This window comes from Vanessa tameamea, chromosome 22 (assembly GCF_037043105.1).
Source record: "Vanessa tameamea isolate UH-Manoa-2023 chromosome 22, ilVanTame1 primary haplotype, whole genome shotgun sequence".
Lineage (NCBI taxonomy): Eukaryota > Metazoa > Arthropoda > Insecta > Lepidoptera > Nymphalidae > Vanessa > Vanessa tameamea.
In genome coordinates, this window is record NC_087330.1 from 6,285,680 (window position 1) to 6,305,617 (window position 19,938).

Sequence of the window (19,938 nt, forward strand, 5' to 3'; positions counted from 1 at the left end):
TGAACTGAGTGCGAGAATTTCTACCACTTAAATAAAACAAGAACGCAAAATGTAATCTAAGCATACAAAAACATTGTACGTTTTTATGATTTGGAGAATTATCCTTTATAGTAATGGAAGATTTTGTAAGATATATAAAATTAAGATTTGTATGATGAATATTTAATTGCTCTACTTTTGCATGTATGCTTAATGAGTTTGTTATCAAAAATGTGTACTTAACCGAAAAGAATGAATAATAAATGTTGAAATAAAATTTTCTGTCACTATCCTCATTATATACGGTAAAATATATATCTAATATTCAATATTTGTATAAGTTTGTATATATGCAATAATACTGTAATTATAACTTATTGTATGCTGAAATTAGGATTATGAGTAATGTTAATTATCTATCTTTTTTACTAAAATTAACATAATACTTATAAACGTTGGCCTTTTTTTTTATACAGATAATAATTTAATTTAAAATATTAAATTTAATGGTAAATAATCAGTAATTAACTTTTTACTTTTAGGTTTACCTGTATATTTTATTTTTAGGAGAATAAAATCTCATAAAAAGTCGTAATAAATAATAATAATGTGCTGTTTCAATAAATAAATGGTTTTACTCACACAATTTATCTAATTCCCTTATTATATTCCATATGGCTATTTACGTACATTAAAAAAAACAAACGTCCAAAATGATAATTTTTCAATGCTGGATTGTAGATAGCTACGTCATAAGTTCACGGTCTATTGACCTTGAAAACGTCAGTTGCCGGGCGTGCGCCGTGCTAGCCCATGCTCCATCCGCAAAGAGGGGATAAAATATTCAAAACAAAACAAACCTCAAATTACAATACACAAACGCGAGTTAAGAACGTTAATAAATAATAAAACCTACAATAAATTTAGTTCCATGTTAATGATAGTGAATCCAGTGTTATTTGCAAGATATTATTGTTCCAGAAAATGATATTTCGAATTCATTGCGCATGCGTAAACATACCTTACTAAATTAAAAAGTCGTGCTTACGGTGAATCTGCTTGCTGTTCGTTTGGTTGGATTATACGGATACGGAATGTCATGGCGTAACAACAGGTGCGCTTCATGGTATAAGAGCGAAAGTCGTGTAAACACAGAGTATTTTATTTAAACATTTTAAGTACATTTTGAATTAATTTATTGTTACAGCCAAAAACTTTCGAAAAAAATAATAATCTGTGTAATAATAAAATATGGTTATAATCAACGAAATTATCGCAAATTATTTATAATATTTTTTTGTGGTTCATCTCGATTTTACAACAGACGTGAACAAGCAATTTATTAATACTCGTTCTTATGGGCAACATATTATATTAATATATTAATGCCGATAGGTTCTGTTTGTAATTTTTAAATGTTAATTGACATAATAATTAAATACCTGATCATAAACCTCACAAAAATATTAGTCATATAAGTAGGTTAAGATAATTCGCGTCAGTTTGGGTAGGTGCATAATCGTGACCCAAATCTCGCGGGCTTTTCGCTTTACCTTGACTATTCCTAAAATACAGAAGTTGCGGTATACTGTGTCAGTATTTCAAACATATTCTATGGAAAAGTATTAGAACTGTATTGAAATGCTTCAATTTATTTTTGTAAATCTTCGTCATCTTCCAGACTTAAAAATTTACATAGTATCTGACGCAAATGCAGTCGCAAATCTTATAGTTTTGTTTATTCTATTGACAGTAAAGGTAAATAAATAACTTTGACCTTGACTCCACGTGAAATCATTGGTAAGATCTTAAATAATCTATGGTATTCATTGTTTGTGTGTGCGTGTGCGTGTGCGTGTGCTTGCGTGTGTGCGTGTGCGTGTGAGTGTGTGTGTGTGGAAAATTGGCGTTTTGAATTTTATGAGATACACCTATCAAAATGGCGTATTACTTAAAGTCAGTTGTCAACATTTCACGAGTAAGATACGAAGTGAATTCTTACAGAATCACACTTTGAATTTTTAACTTCCAATGTTTATTTTAAATTATATGTATGTATTTAACTATTGTTAGAATAGTCATTCTGATTATTTTAATAATGTAATTGGGTACCACTTATTTTTTTTAATAAAACATATAAGTTTTATTTGCATCATTTATGACTACGTTGAATTCGAAATTAAAATATTTATCATACCAATATTATAAAGCGGTTAGTTTAGCGATTAACTTTTTATGCTGTTTTTGGATTTATTTATGTCATTTTATTGTTTCAAAACGCATTCGCTATATATTGTGTGTTTATAATTTGTATATTATATTATATTATAGTATATAGAAAGATCACATTGACCATTTTTGTTTCAATAGTGGGACAAAGCTAACAATAATGTTGTTAAATTTATTTACGTCCTAAGTACTGTGTAAATTACACAAACATTGTCAAGTACATAACAATAACGTACAAATTTAAATGGTTACGGTCTCAAATCATAAATTTAATTGCAGTTAGAGCGCGTGGAACATTATAGAATACAATTTGATGTTACTTTTTGTTAATTCGTCAAAAGAACTGACACTTTAATTATTAATTATTGGCGTATTAACAACTTGTTAATAATAAATAATAATAATAATTATTAATAACACCCACTATCACTCAACATATTATGAGGATTTTTCTCGAAATCAAAACAAAAAACCTCGACTGAATCATCGTAAAACCTCGTCAGAAGAGGATTCCTTATAACGTTGTACCGCAAATCTACTTTCCACGCACACTTGAAAAAATAATTCTGTATATCTTCTGATATAATGTTAGGCAGTAAAACGAGATTGTTAAGCATATTTTTAATTATACTAAAATTGCTTCACTTGTTTCAGATATAACTATCAAAATTTCATCGTTCATTCAAAAATACTGGCGGAAAACTCGTAGGAATCAAAAATTAACAAAGTGGCTCGAACATGACGCGAAGAAGATGCCTCGTTCCATATCCCTGCGCTTGCGCCTCCTGACGTCATTAAGACAATTATTCTCGATAAGATTACTCCTAATTATAACATGTATTAGCTTTATGATATCAGTTATTTGGATCCAATTGGTAGAAAATGATAATTTAATTATTGATAACGAAAGTTTAGTTAACGAAGCACTTGAAAATGTTGCTCGCGATCACAGATACGCAGAAGTGTATAGGAAGGTAAATAGGTTGCAAAAAGATGTTAAATACATACTCCTTTGGACGCCCCATAACTTTGCACCATTTTATTATTTTGGGGACGGTCAGAGAGCGTTTATTGATAAAAACTGTTCGAAAATAAATTGTTATGTCACTCGTGACAGAAATTTTTTTGGTGGTGACACATCAAAGTTTGATGCAATAGCTTTTAATGGGCGAAACATTGACACTCTTACAAAATCACAATTACCCAAAACCCGATCACAGCGCCAAAAATTTATATATTTTAACATGGAATCAGCCGATAATTATCCAGTTTGCGATGATATTTTTGATGGCTTCTTCAATTGGACTTCGACGTACAGACTAGATTCAGATATACCTTACCCTTACATTCAGATACGGAATTCTGATGGAGAAGTTGTAGGACCGCGAGAGAAAATGAATTGGGCTGTGAGCAAGACCTTAAATGATGAATACTTAGAAACAAAATTACAAAATAAGAGTAAGGCTGTAGCTTGGTTCGTGTCACATTGCTCGAGTAGAAGCGGCAGAAGAGAGTATGCTCATCAGTTAAGAAGAGCGCTACGTGCCCATGCTTTGACACTTGACATATACGGAGCTTGTGGACCACTAAAGTGTCCACGACATCAAAAGAATAGTTGCGATTCTATTTTAGAAAGTAATTATTTTTTCTATCTTTCTTTTGAAAATTCGTTATCTAAAGATTATGTAACGGAAAAACTTCTAACAGCATTACAGCACGATTCAGTACCTATTGTTCTTGGTGGTGCTGATTATTCTAGGTAAGTTCCTATTTTAGACGACTTAGTCTATAACTTGGATAATCTTTTTAATTTATAAATATATGTCGTAAATTTTTTACATTGTATTTTAAACTTCAAACTTTTAAAATTTTGAAGGAATTGAAGAACACAATAAAAATATTATAAAGATACTGCAGGCACTACTAATCGTGTTAATAAAAATTATATTACGATTATATTAAGGAGATATTCCAAATAGTATTGATTTTATACATGCTATTTTATTTTACAGATTCCTTCCACCTGGATCTTACTTAAACGCCCGCAGTGCATCACCAACTGCATTGGCAAATATGATAGCTAAACTTATGTCAAGCAAAGAATATAATCAATTCTTCCTATGGAAATCGTCTTACTCGTACTATGATCCAACCGAAACAAGTAATGTTTGCGCTGTTTGTGCAGCTCTTCACAACAAGGAAATATTCGAAAAACCAAGTGTTTATAGGAATTTAAGAAGGTGGTGGCTTCCAAACTATCAAGATAGATGTAAAACGTGATAAATTTTATATACATTCTATAACTAATTGCCGATTATAGTATAAATCCTATCACTGCCAAATATTTAGGATTAGTTGAGCCAGTTTTTAGTAATTCATGGAATTTAAATTATCAAACCTTCGGGGCATTTGTTGTTCACTGCTGATATACGTGATCATTGATTTAGTTTGATTTAGATAACTAAGACAAGTTTTTGTTGTAAAGGACGAAGTTTCCGTTTAAAATTAAGTAGGTTTTAAAAGGATAAGGTTAAGGTCTCTATAACTTATCCCAATCACAGAAGGACATTGAATTGACGAGCTATGACGATTGATCGAGTTGTGGAAGATTTTATGGTATTCGTTAAAATATGGCGTTAAAATTAAAGTAAGTATTACAAATGTTTACTTTGTTTAGTTTGTGGTGATTTAGATATTAGCAAATCGTTTGGAATTTGTAAATATGAGGTTTGTTTATCTTAACTCCTTCTGTGATTGGACTATTCCAATGATGTAAGTATTATAAATATGAAATATTTTTTGTTGACATATTCTTTTTTTCAGTATCGGAGAAAGCACATATCGATTTATGTTTTTTTTTTCTTAGTCATAATCTACGGGCTGGATAGTTTTGTTCTGAAGAAAAAACACGCGGATTAAACTATTTAGTAGTTATAGATTTTAAGTTGTTGTTCAGATACTTAATTTTTGTTTTTACTTATATTCGGTGTACTTAAATTCTTAAGATGTAGCATTAGTTTGTAAATAATTATTTTTTTCAAGTATATGAATTGATTTAGTGACAATGGGTGCTAAAAAATAATAAATATAATTATATGTGTGTGTTATGATACTGTTCTATATATGTTATTGTATGTCGCTGTATTGTACTTTATGATAATTAAAACACATATTTTAGATTTTGAGAAATTTCCATCAACACTAATTTAATTTTGTATGAAGGCAATAGTATGATTAACTGTTCTCTAGTTCATTTTATTATGAATAAGATTAATAAACAATGTCCTATATAATACGAAATATGTAGACATATTAAGTAGTTTATTATGCTTTTCGAGATATAGTTGATCGAACTAGTTGCTTGATTACTAAATATAGTGCATCTTCAACCTAATTAAGATTTTATACATACGAACGACATAATATGAACTATGTCTCGAAAAATATTGGCTACAGGGAAAAAATATCAAAATAAAAGTTCAAAATGTCAAAAAGATGCATCGTTTATTTGTCGGATGTGCTAAATAGTCCAATCATTATATACCTACATTTGGAACGGCAAATGAACCGAGAAGTCTGATTTTTTATTTTTACGCTCGATATCTTAATACAAGGAACGGTAGGTTAAAAATGTGTAGTAGATACCTTAATTGTAGAGCATACATGAAGTAACAAAAAGCGTAACTTTCGTATTATGACGCACAGCCGAGTTATTGCAAAAAATGAAATTCAACCCTTTTTCCAAGATGGTTGCAAACACACCATCGTCGACAAAGTCGTCAATTTCAACGTTTTTCTTGGCCCTCCTTATGTAAACATATCCAAAAATCAGCCGTCTCGATTCATTTGCATTTCTCGGCCATTACTGGACTGAAATCGCATTATTTAAGTCGTCCTACGTTCGTGCTCTCCCTAGACTAAAGTTCGGCAGGATGTATCAACCTATATAATATATATTGAAATATATATATATATATATATATATATATATATATTGATATATTATATATATTAATATTTACTTAATTAATTTAAAGGCCGGCAACGTACCTGCAACCCCCCTGGTGTTGCAGATGTCCATGGGCGGTGGTAAACACCCCTGCCCCCTATAAGATAAAAAAAAAAATAATTACGCTTATCTATTCATAAAAAAAATGAGATATTTAGTGTCGTCTTTCTTAAACAATTTACGGAGTAGTAACTTAATTGTAATATTACGAGGAGATAAGATTTGTTTTTTGTCCTCGGTGATAAAGGAATAAACGACTACACCGGATTACATGCACATTTTGATAGCTCAGAGATTTAAGATAGGCTATATACATGTATATTCTGTGAGAAGTATATATGGCATTTAATTAAGCTGAAAATCTTCCGAATGTTCTATATGTGTGTGTGTGTGTTTTTTTTACGCAGTATTATAAGTTTATTTTTACGTGTATTCTAATTTTGATTATCCGAATGATGTTTAGTTACATTTTAACATTGAAACAGTGATGTTTAGTTATTAACTAGAATTTCGAACCTTTGGTAATGAGCAGTCTCTTTTTTTGTTAATAATTAGGCTTAGGATACACTTTATAAATCCAAAATGTTACTTATTAGTATTATCGAAAAATTTAGTTCAAGCTTATTTCTTAGGATTATATTAAATGAATAGCTTAAGTTAAGTTATTACTAAATACAGGAAAATGCAAGTGTCAGAGGTCTTTTAAGGTAAACAATTTGAAGTTCTCAACATTCTTACAGTATTATGTCACGTTTTAAAATAATATTGTTATTTTTCTTTATTATCTGTGTTAAGAATAAGTTAAATTAGTCTTGGCTTATATTTGTATTCTATAGTATTATGTTTTATTACTTTTTGTTACGGTTTTATTGTTCTTTTTTAACGAAAACAGTTTAAATTGATTTTCTTAAGAAAAAAATGTATTATAGGATACTTGTATGACATTTTGTTTTCAGTAAAACAGTCCTTGAAAGCACTCAAGCTCCATGAACATGCTACCTGTGGAAATAAATTCAAACTAAAATTCATATTTCAGGGAAATTATCTACCTGTATTTATGAAAAATTTACTACCCGTATAAATAATGCTAATTTTATTTTAAAAAAATATAATAAGTGTTGGCGTCTCGCTGTGAATATCATTAAATTGATTTCAGTCCACGTTCCTAAAAATAATAAGAAAAAAAAAAACACAAGGAAATTACTTAGTAACATTTTTTTTCCACTATTTTCTGTAGGTAGCTGTACCTTATCTAAGTTTTATTTAAATGGATTACATAAACCCATAGTGTGTTTTAAGATATAACATAATCAGTACAGCCTTATCTTGTTGATATCTGTTTAAGCATTTGTGATCTAAACGAAGAGTGTAAACGATGTGAGTGTTAATAATGATTTTGAGAGTTGATAATTTTGTTTTATTTATATATTTTATGCCGAAAACAAATAAATAAAATACAAGAATCAATTGTAAGTAAATAAGTAACAAATTTCGTAGACATGTGTCAGAATTTTACCGACACATAATATTTATGCACGTGAAAACTAATTGCTTGCACGGATTTTTAAGTAAAGATTCACGTGTTCTGTCCCATATTGATTTTGTTTATCCGAATTACATGATAAATAGTCTTTAAATAATTGTTTCAATATGTAATTTGTTACACGGACAGTGTATATTTTTTTATAATAAAGGTAAGCGGAAGACCACATGGGTCACCTCATGGTAAGTGGTCACAACTACAGAGACATTGTATTGTAAGGAAAATTGACCATTCCTTGCAAAGCCAATGCGCCACCAACCTTGGAAGCTAGTTACACTAGCTCACTCACCCTTCAAACCGGTACATAATGTAACTAAGAATATAAGTTTGGCGGTAGAATATAATTGGATGGTACCTAGCTATACGGGATTACACAAAGCCACAAGGGAAATATTTAATAAAACAGTACGTAGTATTATTTTTTTTCACTTTACCTTGGTATATTGAAGTATTTTATTTTTTTATGTTCGATATAACGCGTTTAGTATCGATTTTTAGACTTTCAAGTAAAAGAGACGTATCTCACCCAAACAACACTTATGATTTAGTATGGTGCTATTTTAATTGTCCAAAAACGTCATCAAATAGAACTATATAAATGAACCAGAACGTAGATAACTTTCAGACGAAGTGAAAAAAAATAGGCCTTTCTAGCTATGGATCCATACCGTATTGACGTATTTAACAATAAAACCCTAATGCTTTGTTTCGTTTGTTTATTTTATTTAAATGTTTTCAGTATTTTTACCAGTGATATATAAAATAAAGTTTTTAAACTACCTAATTAAAAATAATTATTTGAAGATGTTTTCACATAAAACATCTAAGGAAGCATAGACGAATATAGATGAAAATTTAGTTTTTTAAACTAAGCTGTATAAAAATAAAAAATTGAGATATTTTGAGTTAAAATATTTATGATAGCTTTGACGAATCAAGATCTATTTATGCTTTACAGTTTTTATTAAACTTGAAATTATATTAGTTTGAAATTTTAGTTGTGAGTTCTAATTAAATTTATTTATTAATTTAAAGTTTGTTTGGATATTAAAGAAAAAGCAAATGATATGGACTATACCTACAGTATGAGGAAGTTTTCTTATTATGCAAACATTTTGGAACATTTTTAACGTTGTTTATGGTAGCCCATATAATAATAATAAATAATAACTGAAAATAACCTCAATAATAACTATAACGAGTAAGTAAGTAAATTCTAAATTTTGATAGGCTAATAAATATACAAAATAGTTTAGTTTTAAAAACTCAAAAATAAAATAAAAATGTAATGATAGACATTAAACAATTCAGAATTAATCATACCACAATAAATTTAGAAATTATTTTATATTCAAAGCTTGAGTCGAATTTTGTCATACCTTTCAGGCACCTTAGCGTATCTTAGCAACATACGCGGTTAGAAAGTTAGGTAACTAAGTAACATTGAGACTGCTTCATTAGTAAATTTAGTTTGATATAGAAACTATATAAAATGTCCATTTTTTATTGATTTGTCATAATCTAACTGGGGATATTTGGAATTTCGTACATAGAAACAGAAAAATTGATGATAATGTACTAATCTGTTCTACCTATTTCTACCTGAATTAACTAATTATAAGTGGACCATGTTGTGAGGAAGGTCTTAAGTATGGACGTGGATGGTTATAGAGGAAGGGGACGACCAAAGAAACGATGGATGGATTGTGTGAAAGACGTTATGGCTGGAAAGAATGTTACTTGTGAGATGACGTCAGACAGAGAAGTATGGAAGAAGACGATATACCGACCCCAAATAAAATTGGCATAAAGGCAGGAGAATGTTGATGATGATACTTAAATAATTCTTCCGTACATGAAAAAATCAATGAACTCTTTCTAAATTGTTTCAAAGAATGCTTTTGCCTTTGAGTGTGTCTATGGATAGTTATTATTATTTTAGATTACATGTTGAATAAATTATATTTTTAATCTTAATTTTTACCTTAATATACTACAAATTTAACAATTGTTTTAAGCATTGTCAAAACATATAATTAGTTTTCGACATGTGAAAAAGTTACGTAACTCCAAGATGAGCTAAACAAGACGCAAACGTGTCGGAGAGAGCTTCGAGACAACGAACTACAAAAGCCACTTCGGTCCGAACGTCGTTAACGAAAAAACTTTTAGCCAAGTTAATTAGAAAAGTTTCGCTCGTTTCAACACACACTGGAAGAGGGCTCTTTGGCTACTATCGGTTTGACGTCGAGATTTTCTAGAATTACGACTTGATGTAATGATGATTTTGCAAGTGAATTTAGCTTTTGTTTTTATGCACATTTAATGAGACATGGTTCTCTCTATTATACAATATATAATACTAGTTGTTGCCCGCTAATTCGCTCGCGTTTTAGCGGTTGGTTGTCATGTGTCAGGCAAAGAAAGAAGCCTATGTCCTTCCTTGGAGTTCAAGTTTGCTTCATACCAAATTTCATCAAATTCGGTTCATTGGTTTGGCAGTGAAAGAGCGACAGACAGATAGACAGACAGACAGAGCTACTTTCATATTTATAATATTAGTATTGTATAGAAGTATATATAATTCCTACCTGAAAACAAGCATGTAAATTTCTTGATAAACGGTTCAGCAGTTAAAGCATGAAAGCGTAACAAATAAACAATCTAACTGTCGAATTTATAATATTAGTTAGAATACTGATAATGGGAATGAGATATGTTATGTTGTGTTCCTTACTATTCAAACTAAAACATAAATATAGTATAATAATCTCGTGCAACAGAATAAATGATTATTTATAAATATTATTACCAAAACATTTAAAATTGTCAATAATAAAACTGCTGCAGTTGCATATTATGCTTAGTAATACAATCAATATACCAATGTATAAAAAAATACTAGTAATCGAAGTCGCTACCGTCGACAGATCAGTTGCCTGTACTGCTCTATTAGCGTAAAAGTTTCTGAAGTCGAAACATAAAACTTTTTATCGAAGACTCGTGGTTGAACCTCAAAACGTGTCAGGCATACACATTTTTTTACAAGAACTTAACTTGAATTTCCGAGTAAAAGTTTATTAAAACTACCTCTTATAATAAAAAATGTTACCGTGTTTTTTCATAATTTTAAATACGTTATGACGTTTTGCTACACGCATTTCCAGCCCATATAAAACGATATCATGCACTCGGTTCCTATATTTAAGGAATCGTTATTGTTCATCAGTACCTGATTGTTTTTGACGAGCCATGAGCCGTTAGTCACATACATACGTGTCCGTTAAAACGAAACGTTTTTTATAGTTACGTTTCTGAATTAAGTCTTGAAGTACATTGCCATTAGAAGCAGTGCCTAGTTTAGAATTTAGAACGTAATGAAAGTTTTGGTAAAAAGAGATTTTATAATTAAGATAATTTGAATATAAACAAAAAAGTACGTTTTAATTATTATATTTTTAAAATCTCAATACAATTTGTTGATATATGAATTTAAAAAACCTCATTGACGATTAAACAATTGAAATTGTTCCAATCCAAATGTTCAGTAGTAGCATTGTGTATTTAATCATTCAAAATATTTTTATAATTGGAAAAGGATTGCTCCACATTCTCTTAGGTAACGTATAGGGCAGTATTGAACTTGTGACGTTATGACTGCTGTTTCGTTCAACTTCCGACCAAAACAAAAGACGCGAGGCCGTTGAGTGCGCTATAATAGTCGTGCACTTAATAGGTTTGGCTGGCAATAATGTAATTACCTAGGTAGCCTACCTAATATGCAATGACCACTGAATACGCTAACTATGTAAATATGCAAATGCATATAATCCGGTGACTTATTATAATCTAAATACTAAACTAAGTTCTTTATTTAGTACCAAAATTACTAATGAGAAATGAAAATTCAAAATATCTAGAATAACTAGTTTTTTCTTGGTTGCTTTCTTTCTGTAAATATAAACAATTTTGATGAAAACTGTGTTATGTTTTGGTTTTGCTTCAGTTTTTCTTGGTTTCTGCCCGTTAAACATTAAAGCGCTTATCGTAAGCAGCTATCGATAGCTATAAAAACCGCTGTGTGAGTATAACATTTTCGATAAAAATCTCTGGATGCGAACGGGAGTGCCTATCGCACTGTGATGTCATTACGAAGGCCCCAAGGCGCATAAGCGATATACATTCATCTCAAATTATTGGATGAGGTATTTTATCTCAATTGATCGATTAGGAAAACTCATACCATGTAAACCTTTAACCTTACTTGACTGTGTAAGTTTTTCTTAAAAAAGGGCTGTAGACTGCGACATAGTCTTAAATTTTAATACATTATATAAATATGAAATATTGAATATTGAGCCGTGTAAGCACTAAGTTTAATTCATCAATAAAAAATGGGCGTTACTGTGCATTTAATATGGATCACCAAAACTGTATTTTTACACCCCCAGTTTGGATTGTCCAGCAAAACATTGTTACAACAATAAATAGTTGCTCTGTCTCTAATATCCACTAATTAATGGTTTAAAAGTATAACACCTCGCCTTATTAACTCTACTGGTGACAGGAGGGCTGCTACATTTTTTGCCCAGAGGATCTTAATTGCGATTCAACGGGGAAATGCTGCTAGTATACCATTGCACGCAATCATGACTTGTGCAGTAACTATTTTCAATTTTTATTTGTCTATATTTAAGGTCTTAATGTTAATTCTTATGTAAATAGATTTATTGATAATAAATCTTACATTGAAACCAACGAATGCTAACAAATACCGTGTGTTTAATATACCTACGGAATATTTTCTAATGGGACATTTTATAAAAAATATACGTTACATATTATGGTTTATTATGCAACCATTATTTATTGATGATAATTTTTAAACAGCTGCTAATAAATAATGTTACGTATTTGATTAAATGTTCTGGGATGGTTTCGTAGATGAACGTTTCGCGATAGTCAATACAAAGAGGATGTAAGTAGATTTGTGGAGCTTCCGCAAAAGACACGCGCCGCGGGCTGGCATCATTCAATTACTGGCTCAAGTGACTCTGTGTAGACTGGAAAACTGCCTGCCTGTATTACTTAACAAAAGTGCTTGGGTTACAAACATCGTCTAGGTTGAATAAATATTACTTATTTAAAATATTTTTTGTTAGATAATATAGAATCGTACGGAAAGTGTTTCTACTATAAAACCTTGTTATTTTAAGTCGTTAGCAGTTAGTTCATAATACTGCGAACGCTGCTTACAGTAACATCTTACGACTTTAGTTATAGTTGTTTTGGTTTAATTAGTTAAATAACTTTCTTCTTCTTTCAATTGACGAATCTCTAATGTTAGAAAGAGAGACATAAGTGTCTGATACTCTTTAAATATCGCCGTTAGTCGTTATTTTTCTTAGTAATTATATTGAATCATTCCCATGGACGTTTTCATGCATATATGATATGGCACACTGCTGTACAGAGATATAAAGCTAAAAATGTCATATATCTGTTTAAATTCTGCCACATGTGGATTCTTTATATCAAACATCATTGGAGCAGCGTGGTGTAATATTTAATTATTTTTATTTTTCAAACCTTTTTCTCAAGATGCAGTGAACCCTTTATCTAGCACAGAGAAACATTAACGTTCTTTTAAGAAACATTAAACATTTGTGAGACATATTTCTTGTTGTTTTTGATGAAATTATCTTTTATCTTATAATAAAAACAAAAATAATTTTTTTAATTTTGAAAAAAAAAGTATTTATACATTAACTAATACCATTGACAATAAACAGGTTCGATAAAATAAATCCCAAAGGGCTTAACTCCATGTCACCCTCCCAATCAGGCGTGAAGATTTTTATGTCCGTGCTAATTGTTCGAGACGCCAACAGCGGAAACGATAAAAGTTATTAATTGGTTTCCCGCCATCCCCCGGGTCGGAAGTTGTAAATACACCACCACTATTTCCGGTCAATCGGACGACCTTTTTGGAGGAAACGTGAGTGAGCATGTTCAATGGTGCTTGGTTGATGGGTTCTTTGTTTTGACCTTACGTAGGATTGAGTGATTTATACAATCTTTTAAAAAAAAAGTGACAAGTCATGTTATTTGATGTTTATTTTGAAGAATGTAAAGTCATATTGGTTGTTGTATAAGTTTCAATTAAAAAAATGTATGTTTATTTCACGGAAAGCATTATAATAACTTGCATTATATGTAATATATGTACATATTTTGTCACTTCTTATCATTTCAATAATTAAACCTCTTTTATTTAAGGGAAGCAGTGCTTTGCAAGACGTGATTCGATTTTCATATTTAAAATATAATATTGTTTCAAAGAAATTCAAATTAAATAATAAGGTGTACTTTTAATATATTTTTTTTTATAGAAATCGTCGTATTTCTTGTTATTTTCTTTAACACGCTTCGGAATGTTTTTAACACAATTATATTTACAATAATAGTATCAAATTTTTGTCCCCACAAGGTGGCCCACTTGTTTTGTTTTTATTATAAATTAATAAATTTTATATAAATTATAATAAAAACAAAACAAAACAAAACAAAACAATAATAGTCGAGATGGCCCAGTGGTTAGAACGCGTGCATCTTAACCGATGATTTCGGGTTCAAACCCAGGCAGGCACCACTGAATTTTCATGTGCTTAATTTGTGTTTATAATTCATCTCGTGCTCGGCGGTGAAGGAAAACATCGTGAGGAAACCTGCATGTGTCTAATTTCAACGAAATTCTGCCACATGTGTATTCCACCAACCCGCATTGGAGCAGCGTGGTGGAATATGCTCCATACCTTCTCCTCAACGGGAGAGGAGGCCTTAGCCCAGCAGTGGGAAATTTACAGGCTGATTATGTTATTATGTTATGTTATATAAAATATAGGTACTTTCGTAATATCCAATAATCTACTTGCTTAAAATAAAAACGTAATTTTTAAACTTGGTATTAGTAAAGCTACATTCGTAATTTAAATAATTGAAAAAAGATGTTACGCACAGAACCCATGTGAAGTCATGATGTAATATATTGATGTTTTTTTAAGATGCTAAATTTTTTGTAAACGTATCTTTAACACAAACGGAAAATTCCTCTTTCCTTCCATTTAATATTTGGTCCTCCACGTAATAATTGATAGTTACTTTAGTGACTTTATTACACTATTCCGAGGTATCAGTTTCAAATTTCGAACGTGTTTTTGTCATCAAGATGATATTCTTACGATGACCGCCAAAACTGAGTCAGGGAGTCTTCATTGCTATGTTACAGTATACTGGGTAAAAATTTGAATATAATAGTTAGAATTGTTGGTAGTGCATTGGACCTGTTAATCTTTAACAATCTTACAATTTCCAATCAGTTAGATGGAAAAAGTTTATAAAGAACCATTGAAATAAATGAACAATGTTGCCAGTAGCTACCAAGGCATCATAAACTCAAGCGATTCGTTTAGTTTCTTCGTTATTTCTAATAAAAATGCAATTCGATTTTAAATAACGATTCAATATAAGCTTATAAACGATATGTTTGTTCCATTCATACTCCATGCTCCAGCGGTATCTGCTATTTCTTATCAGCTGCCTTATTCCTAATGTTTGTTTTGACTCGAGACATAAACTGACAGCGACTTAAATAATAAAAAGTCGTAAGCGTATATCCTTAGTTGATCACTTCGTACCTTTCTAACTAATGAAATTTTAATTTTATTTGTCCTAACGATTGCGTTTTTTTTTATGATACAGGCAGACCAGGTTATGAGCCAACGATGCGGCGCCAACCTTGGGAGTTAAGATGTTATGTCTCTTGTGTCTGTAAATACTATAAGTCACACACCCATCAAAGACACCAATACTAAGTATTTCTGCTTGACGTCATTATTTCTTCTTTAACCAGATGGGCTTTTACAAAACCCCCACCCTCGTGAGTACCACCAAAATCCCATTATTTAACAAAAGGTTTTTCGAATTTTCCTGTTTTTTTCACAACAACAAAAAAATATTTAAAGGTGACAGGAACTCTGTACTGAGGCCGATTGAGTCCTATAAATGTATTTGTGTACGTGGAGCTCGTGTATGACAAGCGAAACTTAAAAACCTAATTAGCTTCACGCACTTTTATGCAACATGAATTCCTGAATTTTATGTCTATACTTAACTCGTGTTACCGAAATAATAGATAATAATTGCTATTCGAAGGCATAACCGATTCGTACGAAATCTTATGACTTAGACAAATACTGATCCCGCAATCCTACTTACAGTCACAAGTAATTGCGTTGAACAACATAGGATTACCAACTATATATATTCCTGCAAAAAGATCGCGTAATTTACTAAAAGCATTCTGTTGTTGTAAGAACGTGAATCCGATAAGATGATTTGCCATGATTCTTTGTTCCAGTAATTATCATTTCGTATTCGATTTCAGTGAAATTATTATTAGTAAGAATGTATTTTTAGATTTTAAAATTTTTGATAACAGTTTACATTAATGTTTAAAACCAGCGATTCAATTTATGTCTTAATTGATAATTAAATTTGTTGTGTTTGATATTGCGTTTGGTGACGGATATATTCTGGTTTAATGGTTTGGTCTGTATTCGATAAATTTATATATGCTGTTTTTAGGAATCAATTGAGTAACAATTAGTTATTATAAAAAAATATTATTTGAGTTGGGATTAGATTAGCAATGGGGTAAGAACGTACCCATCGAATTTCCGACTGATTCGAGCTTTTATTCAAAAAACCAGACTCAATAAAAATCAAAATATTCTTCATTCAAGTAAGCACCTAGAGATTTTTTTTTTGTGTTAGGTGGCAAACGAACATGAGGCTCACCTGATGGAAAGTGACTACCACCGCCCATGGACATCTGCAACACCGGGGGGCTTGCAGGTGCGTTGCCGGCCTTTAAAATTACTTTTGAATCGTCATATTAAATTTAGAATTAAAGCTGAATCGACAAGAAAATCAAATGGTAGTTTTTTCCACCATTTAAATACAGAGAATGTCAATAAAGTATAATTATTTTTTATACATCCTGCCTAGAAATACAAAGTGCACGATTTTCTATCATTAAATTAATTATTTAAAGCGAATCAATAGAAGCAGTTTTATTAACTTGTGCAACAAATTCAATAAAAAGTTTAAATGGTGTCTGTTAAAAAAATTGAAGCTCATGTCAAAATAAGATTGTTAAATTTTATTATATGAATAATTGAAATTGTTGTACAGACAATACAAATTAATTAAACTGCTTCTACAACATATAAAAGTAATCGGTACTTACGCTGCTCTTTCTGCTGACCTTTCTCTAACTCACCCTAGTAGATAAAAATCATAATTAATTTAATTTATTTTTGATTGATATAGTTACATATGTTGATATTATGTTCCAGATTTTTATTTTGGGATGGGATGAGCGAGTGATGGTGATGACGATGCATTAATGGTGACAGGGCGTTGAGTGAGCCAGACTGTAATTCTACAAAAAATTATCACTTTATCACAATCGGATCGAAACGTAACCGTTGCCCTTTTGCTGTTCATCTAAAATAACGTTCTAGTTGTTGTTCGGTCAAAGTTGTATCGGAATACAATAAAGTACAATTAGTCCCGAGTTCCGTTTAAGCTGAGGTTCATTTGTCTGATCAAATTTCAAATATTCGTTCTCTTTGAACTGTGATCGGAATATATTCGGGTACATATCACAACTAATATAAATTAGCAGAATTGGCCCCCAGTTTAATTGCAGGGACAAGGGATTGCTGCTTAATCATTTGAAGGAAGTATATCGATCATGTATGGTATGGTATCCTATTTTTTACAGAGTTTATAATTAGGTATACGTATGTATAGATTAATTTTCTATCTAGATTTTCTATCTAGATAAAATGAACAACCTCATAATTCCGTATATGGCTAGCTTATTTTAATATTAAATGTTGAAAAAGAGTAACTACTGAGTTTTTGCCGGTTCTTCTCAGTAGTATCTAAATGCCAAACCGGTGGTTGCTTTACTTAATATAGTTCTGTATAATGAGGATTTAAAAGTGCTTGTAAAATCCTACTCGAATAAGTTATATTTTAATCACGCACTAGCTTATGCAAGGCGCTTACGTTACAACTTCAATAATAATTGAAGTAAAATATTAAAACAAATTAAGATCACGTCTTTCTTTTATAGCGTGAAATATATTTTACTCCACTTAAAGTAATATATTATTATTAATAAAGTATAATAATTAAGAACTATAGAAGGGCTTTAATTATAAGTTTTGATCTTTTGATGTTTTTATTGAAACATTTCATCAGATATTTTTATAAGGATAATAGAGTGTACTGTTATTTTTTTTTTCTTTTATCTTAAAACAAGTTCCTTTGTGTGATTAACGAGGACACCGCCATACTGGTTGCTTTAATTAATTAAGCTTAAAATATATACTCTGATTTTACTTACTTTATCAGATAAGAGGCATTTCTAAACCGGGCTCAGGACTATATTATGATTGCGTTGTTATTCTAAATACTTTGATAAAATAAATTACGATAATATTTACCTGGCTCCCCATGTACTCAAGGCGAAACAGATTCTTTGATCCCGCGGTAAGTGAGCGTCGCTACGTCAGACGAGTGTCGGAAATCACTGTAATGGATGGGGGTTAGGCAGCAGGGTTGTTGTTTGTTTGCGAAAAATTATGTCATTTCATATTTTTCAAATTGGATTCATATGGAATATTTTAACGTCTGCATTCTGTGAAACCACTGTCATTTGTTTTAATCACAATTATCATACAATTCGTTTGTGATTTAATTAATTTTCCAAATAATCATTGGCTATTTATGGTCATACCATATTAGTAATGAAGAATATATATTTTTTTTATAATTAAATAAAAGTCGCTTAGAAAATATTGCGAATAAACTAACCAAAGATCTAGTTGAACACATCTATGTAGGTTACACGACTTTCAATATGCAATAAATTTATTTTATATTTTTGAAAAAAGAACGCCAGCCCTATTCTTCGTTTCTGCGGCTAATAGATATCCATTACTGGGCACTTGTCTCTTGAGTCGAGCACGGAATGCCCTTACAAAAAGATTAAGGCCTCCGAGTGCCTCCGAGTTACTAAAACGCACTCCTTCTTACTCACTCGTATTACATTTATTCCCGTTCGTTGGCGGTTTGTGAGAAGGAATAAGTGAACTTTCTTGATTACAGAAATCATGAAACATCGTTAAGATGTTAACACGAAGTTAGCTTTTAAGTGCCTCTTTATGAGCAGAAGTTTTTATTCTATGTGATATTGATGCTAGAGTTTTGGCTATTTAAATAATTATTTAATTAACCTTTTTCATCCCAGCAGTTGTTCTGTTTTTGTTGCTAAATATAAAATTACTGTAAAGGAATGTTTGTGAGCAATTAGTTCATAGATAATAGCATCCCTGGGGAATAAAAATATATTGAAGATTATAAGTTTTTAAAAAAATATTTTATCTTTGATAATGGTTTTTAATTTGCCTAACACTGAGTAAATTTATATATGTAATTTTAATTTAACCTATAGAAATACTAAAGAAATTGCGTTAAGAATTAATTTTTTTATGATTTAGATAGCAAATGGACCACCGGATGGTAAGTGTTCAATAAAACTCATATAAACATTGACGCTAAGAAATATTAACCATTCCTTACATTGCCAATGCGCCACCAACCTGGGAAACTAAGATATAACGTCCATGAAGTTACACTGGCTCACTCACTCGTCAAACTGGAACATAATACACAATATAAAGTATTGCTATAAGGCGGTGGAACTTATAGTGGTCATCCAACACGCTTGCACATTGCCCTATCACCAAGTAGTAGATCGACTATAATATAAAGGGCATGTTTACCTTTCTAGAAAACACATCTACTTAATGTTTTAAGGGTTGGAAAGTCAATTGCTACGAAAAGTAACTTTTTTGGGACGACGTCCATAAAATGAATGATCTCTTTACACTGAATGTTTGTTATGTGAACAAAATAATTGTAATGGGGAGTCTATAATATGTAATTCATGTTAAGATATTATTAAAAGTATGAAATTAAAAAATTTTAATTTAGAATTATAATAACTCTGTAATATAGTGATTTATTAAAAACAATATAT

General features: G+C 30.7%; 1 protein-coding gene across 1 annotated transcript; it reads left to right on the forward strand.

The window, feature by feature from the left end:
* Positions 1-773: 773 nt before the first annotated feature.
* Positions 774-4,768, forward strand: LOC113396604 (alpha-(1,3)-fucosyltransferase C-like). The gene is made up of 3 exons (XM_026634602.2): positions 774-1,093; positions 2,863-3,967; positions 4,221-4,768. The coding sequence occupies exons 2-3, from the start codon at positions 2,961-2,963 to the stop codon at positions 4,486-4,488; spliced, it is 1,275 nt and encodes a 424-aa protein (XP_026490387.1). The 5' UTR covers positions 774-1,093; positions 2,863-2,960; the 3' UTR covers positions 4,489-4,768.
* The last annotated feature ends 15,170 nt before the right edge of the window (positions 4,769-19,938 follow it).